Consider the following 23,101-nt stretch of genomic DNA (forward strand, 5'->3'; position numbering starts at 1 on the left):
GGGACCTGGTGAAGGGAAGGGATAAAACAGAGCCTCTGAGACTGCTCAGGCTGGGCCACCTTACTGAGAAAAATCAGGATTTTGGGACTCCATGCTGGCTTATTCACGGCATGGGAAGCCAAGCAAGAACTTCCCATTTTATTTGGGGGCATGACACCCCAATTACCACATCAGAGTTGACATCTGGCTCTTGGCTGTTTGTCTGCACCTTTGAAAAACCTGATTTGATTTTTCTAATGAATTCACACACAAACATTTTATTTTGAATTACTCTGGTCCAAAAGACCTTCAAGTCAACAGGTGCCTGGGCAATGCAGAAACCCTGGAGGCTGGAGGGGTTCCCACAGGAATAGCTTCTTTAAGGATACCCAAAGGAATCAGGTTTTTTTAAGACAGGTGCCTACCCAGGGACTGGAGATAAAATAGACCAGAATTAAAAGAAAAAAAAAAAAAAAGCCCTTAAAAAAGACATTCAGCTCTCATCCTCTGAAATTCTCTGAAATTCCCAGTGGGTTAAAGGTTTCAGAGGGTGAGGAAAGATAAAGGTCTACTTCTATGTGTATTATCCATTAAGAAAGTGCAAGAGAGGAAACTTTGAATTTGGAGAACAAACAGTAATGAGTCCAACATTTTACATCTTCAAAGAGCAAAGCAGGGTCTGCGAGCAATTAAAGTTCTGGGACATTAATATCTTCTGACCCTGCGGAAAAGGGCAATCAAATTCCAATCACGTCTAAGAAACATCTGGACAAATTTGAGCAAATGATTTTTCAACCCTCCATATATTTCTTTAAATTACACTGTCATCGGAGGCAAGCCACGTCCCAGAGCATGAAATAAACGAGAGCTGTTTGGGCTGGTGGGATTTTCTTTTATTTCCTTTTTTTTTTTTTGCCCCCTTTTCATTCCTGACAGGCAAAGATGTGTGAACACTCAGCGCCCACTGCCAAGTACCCGAGCAAACCATGAAGCACCCAGTGAGTAGCCTGGGAGGCACAGCCTGGTGTAAATCATCACATACAGAACACCCACCGAGGAAGTCCCAAGGGTTGGGGGAGGCAAATCGAGAATCATTAGCAGTGCGTGGTGGTGGGCTTTTATTTCTTCTTCTTTTTTCCTTTTTTATTTTTAAATTTTTAATATATGTTTTTAATTAAATCATATGGGAAAGGCATTGCAATTTGGTAGCAGACAGACAGGTGTGTGCAAGCAGCAGGGACAGAGAAACATACTGTGAAAGCAAATTATAAATTTTTGGTCCACTTTACATAAAAATTATTTAACTGGGGACGGCTTGAAAGTGATGTACAACAGCTAGGGGAGCACCACCTGTAATCTCTATAGGGGCAGGGTCTGTTGGCAGGATCCCCACTGCACAGGGGTGCAGAGGTCCTTTGGGCGATTTGAGCATCCTTCCTCCCCGCGGGGCTGTTGGAATTTAGAGCCTGGAAATTCCGTCTGCTTTCCAAACAGGCTCAGAGGAAGGGTTTGAGGGCAGGGCGGATTTTCCCCGAGAAGGGCAGAAGGACATGAGTTAACTGGGCACTTACTTTGTGGCAAGCAGCATGTTTTTCCTGGAGTGGAGGTCGCTGGGATCCGTGTGCTGTCTGTTCAGGTACTCAGAAACAGCTTTGGCTGGGAACTCCGTTTCACAGATGTACCCAAAATCCCGAGCTAAATGAACGGCCTCACCTGGAGGGAACGAGACGGGAATTTACACCTCCGGGCACCGCCGGCCCCGGGCTGGGCTGGCTCCGACCCGCCGGGACACCGGGCGGAGCCCACGGCTCCCCGGGGGGACAGCAGCCCCTCTGAGCCTTGGAAACCTCTCATCATCCCTTCCACCTCAGGGACAGGTTCCAGTTGTGTGTTTTCCCCCCACCAGCCCTACTTTGGGGACAGAAGTCTATGGGACGGATTTTTGAGCTGATGAGATTTGTCTTTGCACTGGTGTGGGTCTGCACCCATCAGCTGCTTGCGCAGAGCTGGGGGAAGAGCTCACACACACACCCACCACACACACACACACAAAACTTTAAAATTAACTGGACCAAGGAAAAATGCAAGAGGAAACCGGTCAAATCCTTGAAAACTAAGGACCCAAACTTCTCTAAAGAGCAGAGAAACATTCTTGTTTCAATACTCAGATCATTGTCCAAAATTTTACAGATGTGGATATATTATTAATATTAATATTAATTCTTTGTGAGACGTTATAGAAGCAATTTATTCACACACAGGGCACTTGCATCATTATCACAGTTATCGACACATCTGTAAAATTATGGAGATAACTGCATTTAGCCCGATGGCAATTTAAAAATCTGCATTTTTAACTGACCATCCTGCAATAAGAGCTCTTGTCTGCCGGGTAGAAAGATACAGCTAATGGCAACACTTTCTGTGAACAAAATAATTATTATTCTGACTCTAATTCTAATTCACTTTTCCTGCCTGCCTGGTTTCAGGTTTCTTGCCTACAGAGGTTTGTGTCATCCAACTCCTACTGATGTACTTCATGCCACAAGAAGAAGACAGTAGCTGCAGAATGGAGGAAAAGAGGAGGGGGGGCAAAAACCCCTCAGACTCTAGAGGGATTCCACCAGATTATAGCTCAGCCCCTCTAGAATAAAACGTTAAACCCTTTAAAGCATCGCCCGAGGGACGAGGGGGAAGATTTCCAGCAAGCAGGTATGTCTAATAACTCCAGGACGGCGTTATTTTTAACCATCAGGAGCTGCTTTCCAACGTCATCTCCTGCTCTCCAATGGCTCTCGCTAATCATCAAACCGGTTAATGAAGGCGAGGGCACCCGGCAGAGCCTGGAGGGGGGGTTCCCGAGCTGGACACGGTCCCCCCAGGCAGCCTTCGGGCACCGCGGGCCGGGACCGACCGGAGCGTTCCTGTTCCTGGCGATGCAGGAGCAGCTATGCTAAACCTGGCGGCTGGCAAGGAAGGGGGAAAAAAAAAAAAGAAAAAGAAAAAAAAGGAGATAAAACTCCACCAGGTGCAGCTTCTTCTAAAAGGATGAAACTCTCTGGAGGCAAACTGTTGATTTGTAAGGGAATCATGGGAGAGGAGGGGAACGTACACCTTACTGCACACTTGGCACAGATTTTAGCATCACTACACAACCTCACCGGCTTTGGAAGCTCACACCAGCGTCGGGGAGGGGCTGGAGCTGCTGCGAGCAGAGCGCAAGGTGTTCCACACACACCTCGGGGGTGAAGCTGCACTAACGGGGCGCTCAGGGGCACCTGTGCCCCCCGAAATGCTTCACACCTTCTACAGCTACATCCGTAACCCGCACTGAGCCTTGCACTCTCAGCATCACCCACCTGCGGGTGGAGGAGGAGCTCCCACCCCTCAGCCCCCGTCTTTTTGGGAGCCTTCCTCCAGCTCTGCAAGCGGCAAGGTCTTGTCGCTCACATAACTCAATCCAAAGAGTGAAAAAGTTAATATCTAGCGCAAATATTTGTGCTCGTTTTATAGGCAGAAGAGATAAGTGGATTATTTACACGCCTCTCGGTGTGTGTGTGTAATGCAGATATATATAATTCATAATTGCATCCATACTATTCCGGTTAGGTTATTTTTGGAGAAAGTCCAACTTCTCTTAGCACAAACACGCACATAACCTTAAACTTATTAGTGTTTCTAACTTTTCCTTGTCGATACAGTAACAACAAATCAAAGAAACACGCTGGGCACCAAAATGTCTTTAGCTGAGTTGAAATTACTTGAAACTTCAGTCTGCCCTTCCCTCCCTCCTTCCTCAGGAGTAGCTGGTCTCTTTGTACAGCTCCATCCACCTTAAGGGAAACCGAGCTCTGCTACCCTTAAATTGCTCTGCTTTCTTACCAAAAATAAGGGAGGGGGGAAAGTAACTTTGTATTATTTTTTCCTCACTGAGCATCTTGTAGTGGCCATAAATCAGCTCAGAAAGCGAATTATCCGGAGGATGGAACAGACCTGGAGTCGGAGATCACAGACTGGAAATTAATAGGATGAGGAATGGGACTGCCCGGCAGAGTTACAGATGCACACAAATGTACACGCACATATCCACACGTACACACACAGACACACTCCCTCTCTCTGGCCACCAAGAGGAATCAGCGATCCTCCAGCCAGTGACTTCATTTTTGGGAATGGGATCCTCAACCGTGACGGCGTTCCTCCTAACCCACCCTGATTTTAACCTCTACAAGGTTTTCCCACCTGATCGAGAAAGTTGGTGGTTTTTTGTGTTTTGGGGTTTTTTTGTTTGGGAGGAGTTGTTTCATTTTTGGGGGGTTTTTTGTTGTTGTTGTTGGGGTTTTTTTGTGAATGTCAGACAGGAGCTCATGGCAGAGGTGTGAAGGGAGCTGCGACCCTCGACTTACCTTCCACCAGGGAGGTGAGTAAAGTGACATTTGCGGCCTTACGCCTGCCGGCTGGTAAATTCAAACCGATTTTTTCTAGCCTTTCTCGCAAAGATCTCCCCCCGTTTTTCGATTTGGCTCTAGAATTGCAAAGAAATTAACATCGTGATTAACCCCGCAGTGTTCCTGGAAGAAACGTTTAGTCTGTGCAGTCAGCGAAGCCTGGGAGGGTTTTCACTCGGCGTTAAGGACTCTGGGGGTGTTGATTTCTGCTCGGGTTTGCTGGGATTTTCTTAATTTCACCCAAGAGGTGGAAGTGGGGATGAACCCACTTTACCTCCGATTTTATCCAGGGAAATCAAACAACGCTAAACAGCAATAATTAATAGAAAGATTCTGATCTAGAGAGCAAGTGGGTATGATACCAGCTTGTATTAAGATGTAGTAAAGGGATGGGCAGGAAGGTGGAGGAGGATTAAATTCCCTGTTATTCCAGGAAAGAGCCAGAATAAAACAAGGGGATTAAAAAAAAAATCTGAAAAGTTCGGAGTGTGTGTGCGCCTGTGGATAAATTGAAAAAGAGGGAAATATTTATTAAGCTGTTTCCAGCCTGTGAGTGTTTTCTCGTGCGAGGAGGCGATGCTGAGAGGAAGAGCTCACCTGAGGCTGGGTGCGTTATAAAGAGGGAATGGATTGCCTGAGGGAAGATTGGAATATCTGTCGGAGGTTACTGATAAGGGCAATAAAAGGGTGAATGAGAAATTCAGAGCTATTGTTCGAACGCCCATACATATGTAAACCCCCAGGGATGAAATCTTGCCACCTGCGAAGTTAGGGAGAGTTTTGGCACCTAAGAACAAAGTCTATCCCAACTCTCTCCTAATTCTTACTTAAAATTTGTTTAAGAATTAGAAGTCCCACTTAGAGAAAGGAAATCAGGAACTGCAGAGAAGCCAGACTGGCTTCCCACTATTTTATATCGAAGTAAATAGGGCTGGATGGCAGAATTGCAAGAGAGCAGCTTTCTACGTCTCATCTGCTCTGAACCAAAATCTTGTTTAAAATTTAGATTCAAGATAGGAACTGAAGCCAGCAGCAGCCAATAATTATGGCTTGGGCCACGTCCAGAAATCTGCTGAAGTCCAATAATAATGCTTCTTTACCTTGGTAATTATATTTTCTACAGAGCATCTCTCAGATGTTCTCCCTGCTCCATTTGTAGCTGTACAGAAGGAGCAGGCAGGTTAGCATCTGTAAGTAAAAATCTCTGCTGCTCTCCCTGGCAGCTGAACAATGATTACAGACATTCACATGGAACAGCAGCTATTTTAGGAGACCCTGATTCTCACGTGGATAGTTGGGTCTCACCAGATGTAGCAGAACTTTCCCCCTCATCTCCAGACACGGAACCAGAGCCCTTGACGTCACCACAGAATTTTTTTGCGGGGGTAACCCCAAACTGAGATATGTTGTCTCTAAGGTGCTTTAAAATAAAGCACCTTAGAGCAAACATATCTCAGCTGCTGCTTTAGGAGTTTTCAAGACATTTCCTCCTCTACAATCAGCAATTTTTAAACATGATCTGAAATTTATTCATTGCCAGTTTGCATGCATCTTTCCCTGTCTAAAAGTTATGGCTTGTATTCCAGTCTGGTGTCTACCTCACACACAGAAAATGAAATCCTGTACCCTCTCAGCCTGAGTGTGTGAACTGGTAGCTCATATTGTAACCTCGTGGCTTCTCCCCTGTTGTGACTGGAGACAGAGCCTGAGCTCACCTTTCTCACAGACAAGCCGAGCTGACAATTCACAGTCCCTCAGGCCCTGCCAAGAAGAAAAAGCCCTTTCTCCCTGCTAGCCTTTCCAGCTAATGGCCTCAGAGCTTAAACTCTTGCTGCTTCTACTTAAAAGCCCAGTCTCACACTGGTTAGATGGAGTGGAAACCGAACCTCAGGGTTATTCCTTGCTCCCCACTTTCTCCAGTACCAGCACTGCCAACTATTTTGAGGTCTTCATCAAAACCCATCAGGACATTAATGGGTGATTTGCACAAATATTAAGCAGCAAAGGCCTAGAGACCTGCAGCTGTGAGCTGCAGCAACTTTCTCTGTGTGAAGCACAAAGTTTCTGGCTTTCAGAGCTACCTGTTGGTGGCTTTTCTTTAGTCAGGTACTTGCCTACCTTACAGTTGGCTTATCAGATCCCTGCCAATTTCTTGTATGACACCACATGTCATAATTGACATAATTGCCTGATCGTTACTGCCACATAGGGCAAGGGTTTATCTAGGAAATCCCTAGAAATACATCAGGTCCTGAAATACTTGCAGTCCAGCCTGAAACACGCCCATCAGGACATTTTATTTTTTTGGTCCACTTTCTGAGAGAGAAGTGTGAGGAGGAGAAAAGATAGAAAGTGTGTGCTTGGACAAGGAGAAAATATTTCTGTCTCAGTTCCTTCATTCGTGGCTAAACAAGGCCAAAAATTTCTATACTCTCCATATATTCATCCCAGTGTTTGAACACAGCATATTTTTGCCTTATCACCAGCATTATACACACAGGCTTTGACAGTAGGATCAATGCACATTTGGAATCATCTGTACTGTTGACCAAGGGTTTCTGGTGCATGCATGGAGGCCCAGACACATTCACACTCTTGCCCCAGCCTCTTACCTTCTAAGTACTCCTCCTAGGAGGGATGCGTTCAGACACTCTGGAGGGGAAAGGCGTCTCTGAACTTCTCCCACAGTTACTTTATACTTTGAAGTTGAGCTAAGCAAAGACAAGCGGCCAGGTACAGAGCAAAACACCTCTCCGGTATTGACTGAAATTCCACCCAGGAAGCCATCTTTATTCATCATCAAAGAAGTAACAGATTTTGGAGGAACCGGAACTGGAGAAAGAAAAGGGGAGGAGGGGAGAGAGAAACCATCAAGCCACGAAGGAGCACAGGATAACCACAGTCTCTCTGACATGCACAGAACAGCAAAATGAAAGGGAGTTTTGAATCTCTGGCTACCTCCAGCAACCTAAAGGGTGCTGCTCCCCCAACCTCTAGGAAAGTGCTCCATGAATGATGGATGGAGAGAAGGGTGGTACAGTACAGCCTCTATGCAGGGTTTGATCATTGGGAAATAAAATACATATTGGCAAGCACCTGGCAACTTTCGGGTTTGAGCCTGTGTCTCACCCAGAGCCCCCCGATGCCTTTTGTACAACGGACAGCGCCTTTCTGGAGGGGAAAAAAAGAGGAAAATTTACTTTTTTTTGGCTAATGTTTCCATTACTGCTAAGCTGAGCCAGGAATAAATTCACTACACAAAGGGAGTTGCTGTCTTAAATAAGTATCAAGGCTGGAGGATACAGCAATGAGAAGACAGCTCTGTTATTGCTTTGTGTTTTTATTAAGTCTGGTTTATGAAATAAAATGAGTCTTTTCCTTCAGAAAAATGAACACCAGGAAAAAAAATATCTGGTCTAACCATGGTGCTCTCCACTCTGATCATATTGTGCTGTCCGTGAATTAGAAGGAACTCTCCTGCCCCTAAATAAAACTGATTTAGTTACTGCAACACATATTTAAAGGTAGTTATAGGGAAAAGTAAAAGGAGAATGACAAAGTGAAACTAAGCAAAATAAAACCATGTTGTTCTCTCCAAGATAAAAATAAGTATTTCTTTTCTCTGAGAAACCAGTGAGGCTATTTTAAGAGTAACCAAGGGATTATAAGGAACAAATTCCTATAATAGCAACCAGACACACTCAGAAATAAACAACAAAAAATTGGTTGAACTAAAACTGAGAGCAATTCCCCCGTGACATGAATTTTGTTTACAAATGAACTTAAATAACTCCCTCATAATTGTGTGTAACTGTTATGATTTACAGCAGGTGCTCTAATCAATCACCCAATCACTTTAATTTATAGGGAGCCTCGCTGCATTTTCCCAGTTGTTTCATTTCTGCAAGTAATTGATAACAAACCATACTTAAGGTATGTTTTATGCAGGAGTTAATAAGAGCTGACAGCTGCTACTGCAGCTTCCTCTCGGATCCGCGGCAACACGCGTTTCCTTATAGAAAATATACGCTGAAATTGGGACTTTCGCTGGTGGGAGAGCCCTGGCAGTCCAGCGGGCATGTTTCAGAGGAGAAGACTAATTGATTACACACCCTCTTCAAGCAGATACTGCTCCACAATCTCCCGTTTCCACTCAATCAATTGCAAAACCAATTCGGCAAATAATAAGGTTCTATTATGCACATATGCCAGCTATTTAGGTAGTTATAATACATGTCAGTTAAGTCATAAAAGCCCTGTTTATTTGCAACATATCTGGAGAATCAAACCATTAGGGTTGAGCGGATATTTAAGTCGTCTGGAGCTGCTAAACAATAAGATCGGGTATCCTAATATATTACCAAGTGCTAACTACTGGGCAATTGCCAATTTTATAACCTCAGTGCATGGAATAGACACAACCGTGTTTCACTGTTTTTATTGCAGATCATTTCCTACTGCCAGACCAGACCCCCACAATAAAAGCCCTATAACAGCTAAAAACCAAAAGGCATGTCGATTTTAGATATACATATTGCTTCGTATGCCTTGTGTATAGTCTCCAGTATAAACAAATTATTTTGAGTGGCTTGACTTCAGGGAATTGGAAAGTGAAATGGATTCCTATTTCTCTATTATTTTTAGTTAGGCACTTTATGCAGCTCATAAAGGCCGTTTCAAATAGTTTGAGAATGGCTCAGAAATAGTTATAAAAGAGTTAGAGGCCTGCTCCTGCTTTCATTGCTATTATTAGGAAATTTTTTTGCCATTGATTCTATAGGAAAAGACTCGTCTGTATATCAGAGGCAGTGCCAGCAGACCAAAAAATTGTATTTGTATTTTTCCCCTCATTATACATAAATATATCTCTTATTTCATGCACAATGATCTGTCTGAGTGAAGCATCAGGTAGAAAAAAATAGAAATTAAAAAAAAAAAAAAAGTTGTATTAAAGCAGTGCCCAGACAGCTTTTCACGACTGACATTTTTTTTCTTGAGACAAACACACGGGCTCTGTGGTTCGAGTACACCTTTACCGTGGCTATATTTAGTGACCAGTTTATCAGGTCACTGTCCAGTGAACTGAGAAATTAAACAAGAGGCAGCAATTCCACGAACATCTGATCTTAGTCCAAACTCACTAAAGAGAGAAGGACCCGTGCAATGCTTAAATGTACCTCACCCCGCTCGCTTTGGCCTTTTGGAGCACTCATTACATTAGTTAACCTTTGAATTATGGATTTTCACGTGCTCGGTGGTTTTTTTCCCCCCTCGCAAATTGCTTTTGGGAAGCAGGCTGGCTCCCTTCCCTGCTATGCTGAGAGCTCCTCGGCTTCTTTTCCTGGCAGTGTTTCCCTGAAAAGGATGGTATGAACAAACCCATCAGCTGGAGCCTGAGAGCTCTGAACCCATTTGAGAGGCTTGCCAGGCGGTGTAAGCATATCTATTGCAATTTCATAGCTTCAGAGAGATCTATTCTATCTAGGCTCTGTATCTTCTGTAAATTACCTAATGCTGCCTCAAAAAAGTGTTTGCCATGGAATGAATTATCTCTATCTATATCATATCTATATGTTTATCATGGCTGGAGCTTTTCAGACACAGCCCAGACATCAGCAGAGATAACAGAACGTGGAGCTTTTGTGGGTGAGGAGATCTCCACGTCCGTGAGTGCAGCTGCATGTGTCAAATCCCTGCGCGTATGTAAATAAACCCGAATGCAGAGTGTATTTTTAGCCAATGTCAACTTCCCCAGTTGGTCAGGGACTGCCACAACTGCTGAAATGACACAGGATAACGCACACGTACCCACGCAGCGTCCCCACCGCTCCTGCTTTCACTTTATCCCATTTAGTTCTTGTCATCCCCAGCAGAAACTGTTCGATTTTCTTTCACTCCCAAACTCTGCTTGCTGCGTGTGTGTGAGCACTCACAAATACATAATTGCCCATTTCAAAATCTCTGCTTTCTCCCTTCTTTTATTTTTCCTTATTTACCTCCTTTGTCTCCTTTCCCCCCTTCTTTTCCATCCCTTCATCTCTTTTTCTTCCCTCTTTTTTTTTTTCTTTCTCTCCTCCTGTGGTTACATCCAGCCTCTTTGTCATTTCTCCCCCTTCCATTTCTCTTCAGCTTATCAATAAACCGGGAGAGCAACAGTAGCCGCTTGATTTGTTAGTAATTATAAGCATACTGTTCCTGCAAACGGGATCTCTAGATGAGTGAGATCGCTTTAGAACGACAGCAGGAAATGGTGGGGAAATGGAGCATGGCGAAACTCAGCGTGAAGCTTTCAGTTCTTTACATGTTTACAATTTTCTGTGCATACATTAAGTCTTAGGCTTTTTCTTTCCTTTTTTTTTTTTTTTTTTTGGTGGTGGATTTCTTTTGGGCTGCTCGCCCCAAACGTGTGAAAATGCGCACAAATGTGAACGCGCAAGTGGAGATAGGGTGAAAAAAAGCTGTTTTGGCGACAGTAAAACTAAAGAAATAATAGATTTATGTCCTGCAAGCAGCTGTTCAATAAGGGCTTAAACTATGGCTATCATTGCAGTAACCCAGCTGAATAATATCGTAGTCGAACAGTCAGTTAAATTATCAACCAGAAGAAGTATTTATCGTATTTCTTACTAAAAAAAACGTCCTGGGTAACTTAATTACTAATAAACTATCAAACTACCTCCAAAATTTTTACTCTGCCTGGGCTTTAAATGAGTAAGAAGTTCTTTGTCCATGCTAAGGACAGGACTTTGCTGTAAGTGGTGATTCGGGCTGACTCAGTAGCCAAGCCTAAAACGTCCGGGAGCAGCGTCTTAGACGCTGAAACTGAAGAGACCGGGGTCTTATCTTAATTTTAAGGAACAAACACAAAAAGTGCGCGTTCATCTCTCTTTTCCTTCTGTCCCCTTCGTCCCCTCCTCTCCTCCTGCCTCTCTCCCCCACCGCAGTCCCCGTTCACCTAAAGCTGGGACTGAATTTCAAGGTGGAATGCATTCCCTCGAAGCTGTTTTGCATTTAATTAAAGGGGATCCTCAGGTTCAGTGGGTAACCCGGGAATAAGCACGAAACCGAGTGGCATTGAAGCACCATCTCTTGAGCCCCAGATCCATCACCTGAAAAGCTGAGGCCAGAGTGGTTCTCGGTTAATCATTGATCAGCTGTTCCGAGGGGTGGGGAGGAAACTCGTGCTGGATTATTAACAGCTAAAAACAAAAGGTTAAGACACCTTCTTTCATGTGTTTCCTTAAAATAGGAGGAACAGCGGAGCGTGTTTGCAAGACCATGAGTTAAGGTCTTCAAGTTAAAATGGCCTTTCATGCTAAATCAGATGTGAGTGTGCAGACGATCGTCAGAAACAGCTGAAAGTAAATAAATACATCAGAATAATTTTAAGGTCACTGACTCTGCCCCAGAGTCACAAAAAATTAACTTGGGACTCAGGCCATATAAGGTTTTGCAGGAAGACAACTTATTTCACCACAGAGAGTGCCAAGGAAATTTCAGATGAACATTTGACAAGGGGACCCGATCTTTTATTCCTGACACATGGCAAACCTTCTCTTCATTTCAGCAAAAATAGAGGCAAAGGCCTAAAAACATGCAGCCGGTAAGCTCTGAAAGCTGAGTTGAATCTAATATTAATGTTCTTGGTGATTATTATCATCTTGATGATTTATCTGGCTCCCTCCCTCCCACTTCCACCACCCAAATCTTAATGGAAGTGGGAGTTAAAGATGATTTTTTAATGTCTCGTTGGATTTTTAGACTGTTAATGTACCGCATCCTTCTCATTATTAGTTTATTGATTGTTCATTGACCAGCCCCCTTCAAATCGTATTAACCACCCTCTGCCAGTTTAGATTAGGGGAGTTTAAAAAGCACCTTTCATTATTTCAGCGCCACCACCACCACGGTGGAGTTCAGGCTTGGTACCTTAATGCTCGCTCTAATGGGGCAGCTAAGAGACAAGGGGCCACGGTCCCTGCCTATTGCATTAATAGCTCAAAGGGGGCTAATACAGAAAATTAGCCTTAAACGAGCTCTGGAGATCTCCAAATGAAAGAGCCATTTATCACGCTGGCTACCTTCACTCCACTCGTTTGCTCTCTCTACTGGGAACAACTCATTTCCTCTTAACTAAATTACTTCAGAAATGTCAAGTAAGCTGGGATAGCAAACATAACAAGAGCCTGGGTATATGTAAGCTGTTGTGTGGGATCGATACGTGAGATAAATCAATAGCCGTGTATGAATCCCTATATAATTTCCTTAATATTTTGGCAAACCTTTTGCATAGTGAGATAAATCAATAGCCGTGTATGAATCCCTATATAATTTCCTTAATATTTTGGCAAAGCTTTTGAATAGAGAGATAATTCCCTCTGCAGGCCTCAGAGGCCATAAAGGAACAGACACAGTCTGGGTGATATAATTAAGTTTAGGCTTCAAGTCCCCATCCTACTTTTCCCACCACTTTGCAATGAAAGAATTTTAAGCACTGAACTAGGATTGGGTGGAGCAGACCCCCTGCAACCCTCGTCTACAGAATATGAGTCACAGGAGTGTTCCACTGCACAAAAATCTGTCAGTACCTGTGTGTCTGTGTATCTATCTGTGCCATCTGCCTGCAAGAACGACTCACAGAGTTTAAATAACTTGTTCTTGTTTCAAAGTACACCCTCACAGCTACAAACTGCAGGGAACAAAGAGAAATTGATACTGAATGCTCCTTCCCTCGTCCTGATTAAATATTGACTGCCAAAAATGTGACCTGCTATTTATTACCATTTCTCTTCCTCTGCACCCAGAAAACTCACTGTTAGAAAAAAAAAATTTAAAAAAGGAATGGAAAAAATTACAATATTCCTTTATGCTGGAAAGTTTATTGCAGCTCAGCCTTACTTCTAAGGAAGAAAATGTTGCTTACAGTGACTTTTAAAGAGTTGCAAATGCATTTCAGGCTCTTTCTTAGTAACCTTATTTCCAAAGAGCATGTGTCTCCTGTTCATCATGTGTTAACTCAGAGTATCTCTTCTGGCTGCAAATAGGCACAAGTAATCCCACCTAGATGGGACTGGGTCTCTCCAGGCAGCAGCTGCTCCGTCTGGGGCCGCTGCAATGCCCACACACACGAAGCACACCTAAATATATGCCTAATGCACATAAAAACCTCTACCTAATACGTAATAATTGCAGGCATTCACATTCTAGTGCCACTCGCTGTCTAATTGCACCACCCAGCACGCACATGGAATGTCTCCGCTGTCCTCGTCAGCTGAAGGAGGGAGAGACGCGGGCGTGCTGGGTGTTAAAGGAAAAATAAAATAAAATAAAAATACATATATTAAAAAAAAATAGTATTTTGGATTGTGTATTCTGCGAAAGATCATAATGGAACAACCCTAAAAAGGAGTCTCTCGACCACAAATCAAGTGCCAATTAATCAAATGCACCCAAGAGGGAGTGTATGAGGTGTCAAGTGGGGGTGGGGAAGAGGGAGGAGAGTGAGGAAAAAAAAAAAGTTAAAATACAACCAGAAACCATCAGGTTACAGACCTTGAGTATAAACCCCAAACATTCAAACTGAACCAAAACAGCAGAAACATACAACCTTTTTTTTTCTTTCTTTTTAAAGTTAAGTAACTTTCTATTTCTTAAAAAAAAAAAAAAAAAAAAATCCAAAACCCTTCAACCTTTCAACCAATAGTCATAAATGGTGCTGTCAAATGGTCTTCAAGTTTTCATTAGTTCTCGCTCAAATAACCAGACCTTGATCTTGTGTGTGAAAGAGAGACCACGGATATTTAAATTAAAAAAAAAAAAAAAGAAAAAAAAAAAGAAAAAAACCCAAACAACCAACAACAAAACAAACAATAAATACACGGAGAGACCTCATGCTGCCTTCAACATATTTTGGATAAACACCCTCCCTGTTATTTTGCTTTACATCCTAGAAAATCGTCGCTGTTAAACTATTTGTGAGCATTTAACAAATAACAAGGTCTTGGAGATAAGTGCCGTTGATAGTAAGCATAAGGGACAGCGTTTTTAAACCTCATCTCTGGTACTTAAAATTGAATCTAGAAATAGAAACTCCTTAGATAATTAAAGATAGCTTTCCCTCCATTTGCAGCGCGTGATCTGTTTAATGTCTATCAGCATAACACAACACTAATCGCCAAGCATCTTCGAGTGACTGTCAGAGAAATGTAAAAAAATTAAGCAGCTGCAATACGCCCAAAATGAGTTATTGTAATTACATTTAATTAGTTTAATTAGTTAATTATTTTGCTTACAGCTGTACAAGAGACTGCAAACATTTGTTAATATCACATTCGCTTTAACAGTATGGGGTGATTCTGCAGTTGCACTAAATCATGGGCGCATATGTAGAAAGATGTAAAAAATGGGCACGGGGAAGGGGGGAATCTTGGGGGAAGGGGGGAATCTTGGAGGGAGCGGGAAGGGGGCTGAGTCTGCCTTTCCATGGGCATCTCTCTCTCTCTCCTCTCCGCGTTTGATTCGCCTGGGAATTGCATTTAAACCCCGAAGGGAATCAACCCTTTCCCCCATTAAAAGCCAAGGGGTCCCCACCGAAGAGCATCGGGGGGAGAAGGGGAGGGAAGGGGGGCGGTGGAAACTGCACTGGAGCACGGGGTGCCCCATTAGAGAGCGTTCGTGTAATTAAACCCTTTGAAGGGCGGGGGAGGCGGGGATATAAACTTTTCCTTTCTCATGTCTTATCCCTTCACTCTATCTTGCTGATCCAATCAACTATTCATCGTGCTGCCGTGGGTGCCTGCTTCCCGGAGAAATTCATTGCCCCAAAGTCAAAATATATCATGAAGATATCGCTACACAGTAAAAGTTTGTCTAGCTTGTTGGAATAATCCATACCTTTTTTAATGACAGACTGGTCCAATAAGTTCATACCGCTGTTATTGGCATCTTCAACTGACTGTGGATATAAAAACATCACTATTCAAATTGACTGGATATTAAAGAATCGCGTACATAAATCATGTCATTCCAAACTGGAGTCCCTGTTATTTCCATTTTTATTAATTCACTAGGGGAGGAGGGACTTTTTTATTGTTGTTATTATTATTATTATCATTATTATTGTTGTTTTTGTTATTATTATTTCCCCCAATCGACAAGGAAATTAAATTCTTACAAATTATATAGTCTTCTAATAAAACAAAAAGAGGTGTGAAGCATATGGGGTGCAATACTGGTTTTGTTATCTTATACAACATAGATATCACATAGACTTCTTTGCATTCCATAAAGCTTTATATTTCTTCCTTTGAAAATGTGGCAATTTGGCAACATCTGCAAGATCTATTGCATGACATAAATGAACACGATTAAGGACAACCTAAATGCTCCCTCCCCTTTCCTCCCCCTCCTCCTTTTTCTTTTTTTTTTTTTTTTGTTTGTTTGTTTGCTTGTTTAACCCTGCTACATCTTACTAATTCAAGGGCCATTTACTTTTTATATATCATAGTTTACATTATGGACTTTTAATTAAAGCCTGAGCCTTTCGGAGCGCAGTGCAACGCCCACATCATACAAGGGACGAGCAGAAAGAGATTTACAGCTCCCGAGGTTGCTTCCATGTCCTGAATTAGTGGAGACGGGGAGGGAGGAGCAGGAATACACATCATCAAAAGTATGAACCATCAAATTGATTGCCTAGGAAAAAAAAAGTCTCCGAATTTCAAAGCCTTGTTTCCCCCTTTTTCCCCCCTTTCTTTCCAGCCTGCCGAGGAGCACACCTGTTATTATGGCATTAACTTCTTTAGCAGGGAAGAGAACAAAGACGGGCACAGAGGACACAGCAAATGTTGGGTTTCATTTCTCAAAACGAAAGTGGGACATACAATCCCCCCCCACCCCCCCAAACAAACCAAAATTACTGCTGAATCTGCATTCAGCACAGTAAAGCCATGTCCGAAAAAGAAGAGGTGTCCTAAGAACAATTTATAGCAGAATTCTGACAGGTTCCGTTTTAGGGGAAATTCTGAGGTAAAGAGGGACCTTTGGGTTTCTTGGCTCTACTATTTTATTTTTCTCACTACTATTACTAAAGAGTTTGGGCTTTTCAGTGTTATTGTACATTTGGGGAGTTGTCACGTTTTTCCTTGATAAGCAAAGCACCTTTCCAGCAAAGCAATGATTTACTTCACCGTGATTTTAACTTTATCTTTGTTATGCCGAGAAGCTGAGCTTATTCGGATCCGGCCCTTATCTCCGTCTCTGTGCTCAGCGGAGACATTCCAGATGGAATGCGGTTTTGGAGAAAATTGCATCTCCCCAAAATACGATGGAACAATATTTTCTATGAGAGCTTTCCCTTCATTTTCCTTGAATCCACCCCCAAACGAGCTCACACACGGAGCGGTGCCTTATGTGCTGTGTTTGGGCATGGCTGTGTCTCTCTCTCTCTCATAATCAATAGGCTACATACCTAAAGGGCACAAAATAAAATTACAAAGTCTTCCCTCCTTTCCCTGAGCAGCTCCCAAGGAGGGATGATGAGCAAATCCTGCAGCCTGCTGAAGTGGCACAGAAACGGAGGCAAACGTGAAACATCACCTTCCCTTTTTCTTTCTTTTTTTTCCCCATCTTTCTTCCTTATCTCACCTTATCTCTGGAGTCGATGGTTGCGCGCACCCTTTATGCGTGTGCGTGCACTCAGCTCGCTCCATCAGCAACGTGGGTTAGTTGTTGTAGTTAATGAGAAGACTCCTGTCTGATTTTCTATCTAATTACGCCCTCCTGCTGGGTTTTTGTACAGGATATTCGCTCAGCATGCTGGCAGTTAATAGTCACAGAGAGGATCGTAAAGATTTAATTAGGACTGCATGCGGAAACGTGGAAAAACAACTCAGACTTTTAATTACTAGACTTCTTTAGTTAAAAGTGATACCAGGGGTTACTTTATAAGAGACTTGGGTGTTTTGGTGCAACTTAACTTTCCGTGTCTCTAGCTAGTACGTAGTAGCAGCGTGAGTGAGGAGGAGGAGGAGCAGCGGAGGTGTGTGTGCAGGGAGGGGAAAGGTGATGAGTTTCCAGATATACTTGGAAATTCCGGAGAGGAAGATTCCCCTCCCTTCCCTCCTCCAATAATCTGATAGAGTGAAGCTTCCTAAGTGCTACCTATAACCACCTTATTCAACTTCTGTGGATACATCTGGGTGAAAACCTTAAAACTGAGCTCTGTATTTTCCTTCAAAGAGTCTGACTTTCCCCCTCAATTTTTCCTTCATCGAATCCTTTATTACTGTAATCCTACTTTAACCCAGCCGGTGGGAAAAATATCTGGGAGTGCTACGGTGGATTTTTTTTTCAGAGCCCCTATTAGATGATGCAAATTTTTTGTTCAATAAGTAGGTGTTGGCTTCTCTGTTCCCTGTCTGAAGGTTGTAAATCGCGGATTGAAAATTCCTCTCGAGAGGGGCAGCAATAGCAATACAGTGTGTCCTGTTTACAATAACAGAGCGCTATCGTGTTACAATCACTTAATTCTAGCCCTGGACAATGGCTCACACATGGACTGGATTTGGTGTTTATAAAATAACCACTGTTTCTTTCTGTCACGCACTCTCCTTTCTCTGTCTCCTTCTCCTCAGCCCAGCCCATTCTCATGGCACATATTTGATCAGACATGCATAAGCTACAGCAAAGAGAAACATCTTTATCCATCTGTACATCTAGATATCCGTTCAACTTTTTGGACAATTGAAATAAGGAAAAAAAACCCAGTATTTGAAACCCTTCCTCAAAATTATATCTAGTGGTGGTGGATAACGAGTATACACCTCCTGAATAAAAATTCCTGTTGCTAGAAAAGGCTCCTGTAATCTAGAATAAACCCATGTTAAATATCAAGATGGAAAACTGCCCAACTTCATCTGTCACTAGTGGAGGGACAAGAATAGAAAATGCTGAGTGGCAGCAGCGAGTTTTGGGCTGCTTTCCCTCCTGCCTGCGTTAACTTGCAGTTGGACACCTCTTCCTTCACGTGTTTCTCCTTGGGATACCCTCCTTTCCCTCTTCCCCTCCTCCCCCAACCTGGGAACAAACTTTCAGAAATGAAGGGCCTGTTTAATTTCCTGGTCTCTCAGTACCCCAAACGCAGAACCCCAGCCCTGCAGGTCCCAGCCTCGCCTGTCCCATCCTGTCCCCACCCCATGGCATCCACCCTGGCCCCGCCAGCCCCGGCCAGCAGGTCGCGGGTGGCCCCGATGCTCCCAGAGCACCGGGGGGAGGCACTTTCTGCCAGTGCAGTGCCCTTTCCCGCAGAAGGGATGTTTTATTGGGAAACTGCTTTATTTGAGCTCCCTTTTTCCTATTATTTCTTCTATCCCTTCTCTATGTTTTTCTCTCCTTCTTTCCCTATCTTTTCCCCTGCTTTCCGTCTCTATCTCTTCTTTTCCCCTCTCCTTTCTGCGTTTTATCTTTCTCTTCTCTTTTTATCTCTTTTCTTTCCCTCCCTCTCCTCTGTTTTACTCTCTCACAAAAGCACAACAATTGCCGGCTATTCTTTGGGGAAAGTGTAAATACCCGGGCACACGCAGTACCTAACGCCTATCGGCTGCAGAGAGAAAGGAGGAGAGCGATCTGCTTTCTGCATTCACAGAGGTAAAACTCGCCTTGACTTGCAAACCACTTTGTCTGAGCCAGGAATGCGAGACGAGACCTGCGCATCGCACCCCCGGCGCCCAGGGGCTGCCCCAGGTCTCAAAGCCACCTCGGAAACCCGCAGAAAGCAGCGACCTGACGGTCACTGAGCTCGGAGGCAGGAGCAAACCCAAACAGCAAAACCTTTCTTTTTCTAAAACATTTCGCCCCAGCAAAGCTCGGGGATTTTCCCGGGCAGCCCTAAGACAAGCCTCGAGCCAAAGCAATGCATCCGCTCCGTTTCCCTGCGCTCATTCCTCTCATGTTCAGCAGCATCCTTTTTCACGGCTATTTTTAATCTTCCCAGCTCCTCTTTCCCCCTTTCTTTTTCCCTTTCTGTAACTTTTAAGTCGTTGTTTCATTCAGTGGTCAATACCTTTATCTATCCCAAGACTAAACGCATATACAGATATGATATATGATATATGATAAAGAAAATTTTTTGGGGAAAAAAAAAAGATAAAAACGCAAGTAGGGGAACCCCAAAATCTCAATTAGGAAAGCCTGAGGCAGGACTTGGACCCTGGAGGCTCCAACCCCCGCCTCGGGGGTCCCCACGGGCTGTCCATGCCCTGCTCCAGCACGGTGCAGACCGCCCCAGCAGCGAAGCTGTTAAGGGTCCCTCTGTTTTTAGGGAATAACACGTGATGATGAGTTTCGCGTGGGATGGAAGAAAGCTGGGAAATACTGTGCTTTGAGCTCGGCGAAACTCCTTTGTTATCCAAAAGAGGGAATGAAACTATTTAAAATCAGCGCTACCTTACCAAGCGCACTTAACAAATGAGGGGGTTGGGGGACGGGCAAGGGACTTGTTCCTGATCACCAGTTATTGCTTTTGATTTGGGTTTTGTTTATAATTTCCCTCCCTCCCGGATGAAAAATGTAGTAATTCGACAGTTTCATCAAAATCTCTGAACGGCAGGAAATTGGCTGGGGGGGAGGAGGGGGAGGGCGGAGGGGAGTGGAAGATGAGATTGCATGGGAAATAACTGGAATTTGAAAAGCCAAGCTTGAACTCTGCCAGCTTTTGAAACACGTGGAATATTTAGAGCAGCATGTCTGCCTTCCCCCTGCACTTTGCTGCTTTGCCATGTAGGGGAGGGTTTATAAAGCAGAGGAAATAAATTTTTAAAAGAGAATAAAATAGAAAAATAAAGGAAGAGGGAGGGGGAGTACCACAGTCACAAAACCGGTGTGGAAAAAGAATGTCAACCCACAGCAATATTGCTGGGAATCCCTCAGTGACCATTCCTAGCCCGGGGACGGGGCCTCCAGCTGCACTGCCCGGGAGAAAGGAAAGCGATGCCTTACCTGCACCTCCTCCATGCCTGGGTGTCCGATGCCGTGCAGAGAAAGGCTGTCCCCCATGCCGGAGTCAAGGCCATGGTGAGCTGAGTGCAGGAGGACATCTGGCCTCCGAACTGAGTGGTAGTCCCGCCTGGGGTCCAGTCCCGAGAGCTGGGGCAGGGCGGCCCGAGGCTGTGGCAGCAGTGACCCGGTTTCTGATCCCACCTCTTGCCTCTGCCTCTGTCCCCAGGGGTGCTGCTGGGGCTGATGCAGGGGGTTTAGGGAGTAGGGGTCATTGACATGGGAGTAAGGGTCCTGGCTTTGGTGGTAAGGAAGAGGCTGGTAGGGGGGTGGGAAATAAGGCGGCTGGAAATCCGAGGATGGGGTGTGAGAGAGCGGAGGAGCGCTGGAGTAGGGTCCCTGCGAGACGGATCCCAGCTGGGACAGCCTGGAACTGTGGCTGGGCACTCCATCATGCCGGTCCTACAAGCGGAACGACATACAAACAACAACAACAAAAAAAAAGAGGAGCGTTTTTAGAAAAAAAGAAAAAAGCCCAAACAAAAAAACAGCAACAAAACCTCCACGAAATGTCAAAAGGAGCACAAACCCACCCCGGAGTTAAATAAAATAAAATAGGATGTAAACAGCTGGAAAGTGGGATTCAGACGTGCCCCCTTCTCCCTCCACTTATTAGAAATGTTCCAATGTTTTGCACCCACGTTGTGTCTATTCCCAGGAACTATCAAGGAGGGGGAAGGGGAGGGGGTGTGAGGGAGAATTGCTAAATGTCATAATTAAAAATGTAGGACTAGTGCTCCAAATACACGTACGATCTGCAATTTCAGACCAGTAGTATAATTCCCAATCCACAGCCCCCTCAAATCAAACCAAAGGGGAAAAAAGAAAACATTTAAAAATTAAGAGCACCAAACCACCCGTCTATCCAGACAACCCACCCCTTCTCCTGCCTGAAGTTTCCCAAAATCTGTTTATTCCCTCTGCTCAAGTCCTGTAACTCAAAATCACCAACCCATTTTCATGTGGAAAAGCCCAAAAAGAAAGTTGCACTTCTCGGAAGACTCCAAAGTGAGAAGTTGTGCGAAGAAGAACTTGGGAAAATGAAAAAAAAAAAAAGAAAAAAAAGAAAAAAAAAAAAAAAAACAAAAAGCCAAAATAAAAATCACAGGGAATCTTTGCTTAAAGGGAGTCTACCCCTTAAAAATAATTTAAAAATAAAATAAAATAAAATAAAAATGAATCATCGGTATTGAACATCCAGGCGCTATGATTTCTGCAGCAACTTCCAGTGTCTTTTGTTTCCTTTTCCAATATTATATTCCGGAGAACGGGGTGGGGGTTAATTGTAATGAAAAGTCTTTGGGGTGTGTGGGGGGGACAGGGGGTGGGGGGAGTGTGTAGAGGCTTCAGAAAAAAGGTGGGAGAGGAGTTTTGCCCAACTCCAACGCACTGAAGCTGCGAGGTTAAAGTAAACAAGAAAAATATCTATTCCACAAAGTGTAGTTCAAACCCCCACAAGCAATGGCACACATGGCTTAAAAAAAAAAAAAAAGAAAAACAACAAGGAAAAAAAGTTCTTTTTCCCCCTGCTCTCCCCCCCAGACTCCCCTAGCTCAAATCGGGAACACACAATGCAAAAAGGGAGAAGCAGCTGCAAGCCTCCTCCAATTATTGTGCTAAATTACCAAGCCAAAGGCGTTTAAAAAGACAGAGAGAGGGAGAGAGAGACACAACAGATCGAGAGAGAGAGAGAGAGAACATGCAATTCTAGTACAACATGGATCCAAACTCACCATGGCGGAATAGGTGTGGACTAACATCTGGAAATAAAAAAAGTCTTGTAATAGCTAAAAATAAAATAATGGTGATAATACTAACAATTGGAGGGAAAAATATCAAGGAGATCTGCAAAGGGACGTGTTGGACACAGGAGAACAGCTTGAGATATTTCGAAGTCTATCCATCAAAAAAAAAAGGTTTAAAAAAAAAAAAAAGAAAAAGAAAAAAAAAAAGACCAGTGCCCCCAAAACCGAGCCTGGAAACCTCTATCTACATATATGATTTACCCCTCCCTCTCGGGGTTTTTCTCCTCTTTTTTTTTTCTTTTTTTTTTTTTTTTTTTTTGGTTTTTGTTGGTTTTGGTTTTTTGGTTGGTTTTTTTCTTTTTTCTTTTTTTTTTTTTTTTGCCTTTGAGCTCCCAAAATACAATCCTCTTCAACCCAAGGCTAGGCTCAGACTGCTCCGCTACCCCTTCCTCCCTTTCCTTCTCTACACCGCCTCATAATAATTGATATTCATGACTATTAATATTACACGACTACTTTAAAGGGAGAATGCAGGACCAAATGGAGCGTGAAGCTGGCAGCCAGCTCGAGAGCTCCCCTACTATTGTAAATGACGTTCATTCAGTGGAGAATTACTAGATGTAATCAGACGAGGGGGGCTGGCAGAGGCAGAGTTTGGGGAGAGGGAGAGGGGGGAAAAAGTTTCGCGAGGAAGAGGCAGAACTTCAATTAACTCGAGCGGAGGAAGATGCGGAAAGCAGAGACTGCTGAGCTGGAGCAAGGAAGCGAGATGAAGCAATGCTTGAGGTGCAGAAGAAGAAGAAGAAGAAGAAGAAGAAGAAGAAGAAGAAGAAGAGGAGAAAAGTATATTTCCTTTTCGTTTTAATATATATTTAA

At 43.7% G+C, this 23,101-nt stretch overlaps 1 protein-coding gene across 2 annotated transcripts in view; it reads right to left on the reverse strand.

Moving 5' to 3' along the window:
- Positions 1 to 23,101, reverse strand: part of TFAP2B (transcription factor AP-2 beta) — a 31,147-nt gene that overhangs the window by 4,924 nt on the left and 3,122 nt on the right. The window contains exons 2-7 of one of the 2 annotated variants that reach the window (XM_064411643.1): positions 22,214 to 22,240; positions 20,424 to 20,882; positions 15,321 to 15,381; positions 7,040 to 7,259; positions 4,386 to 4,504; positions 1,551 to 1,692 (exon numbers count right to left, since the gene is read on the reverse strand). In XM_064411643.1, coding sequence (XP_064267713.1) covers positions 1,551 to 1,692; positions 4,386 to 4,504; positions 7,040 to 7,259; positions 15,321 to 15,381; positions 20,424 to 20,882; positions 22,214 to 22,240 — 1,028 coding nt within the window. The remainder of the gene's footprint in view (positions 1 to 1,550; positions 1,693 to 4,385; positions 4,505 to 7,039; positions 7,260 to 15,320; positions 15,382 to 20,423; positions 20,883 to 22,213; positions 22,241 to 23,101) is intronic. The other variant, XM_064411642.1, reaches the window with a different exon arrangement.

Source organism: Passer domesticus, chromosome 3, assembly GCF_036417665.1.
Source record: "Passer domesticus isolate bPasDom1 chromosome 3, bPasDom1.hap1, whole genome shotgun sequence".
Classification (NCBI taxonomy): domain Eukaryota; kingdom Metazoa; phylum Chordata; class Aves; order Passeriformes; family Passeridae; genus Passer; species Passer domesticus.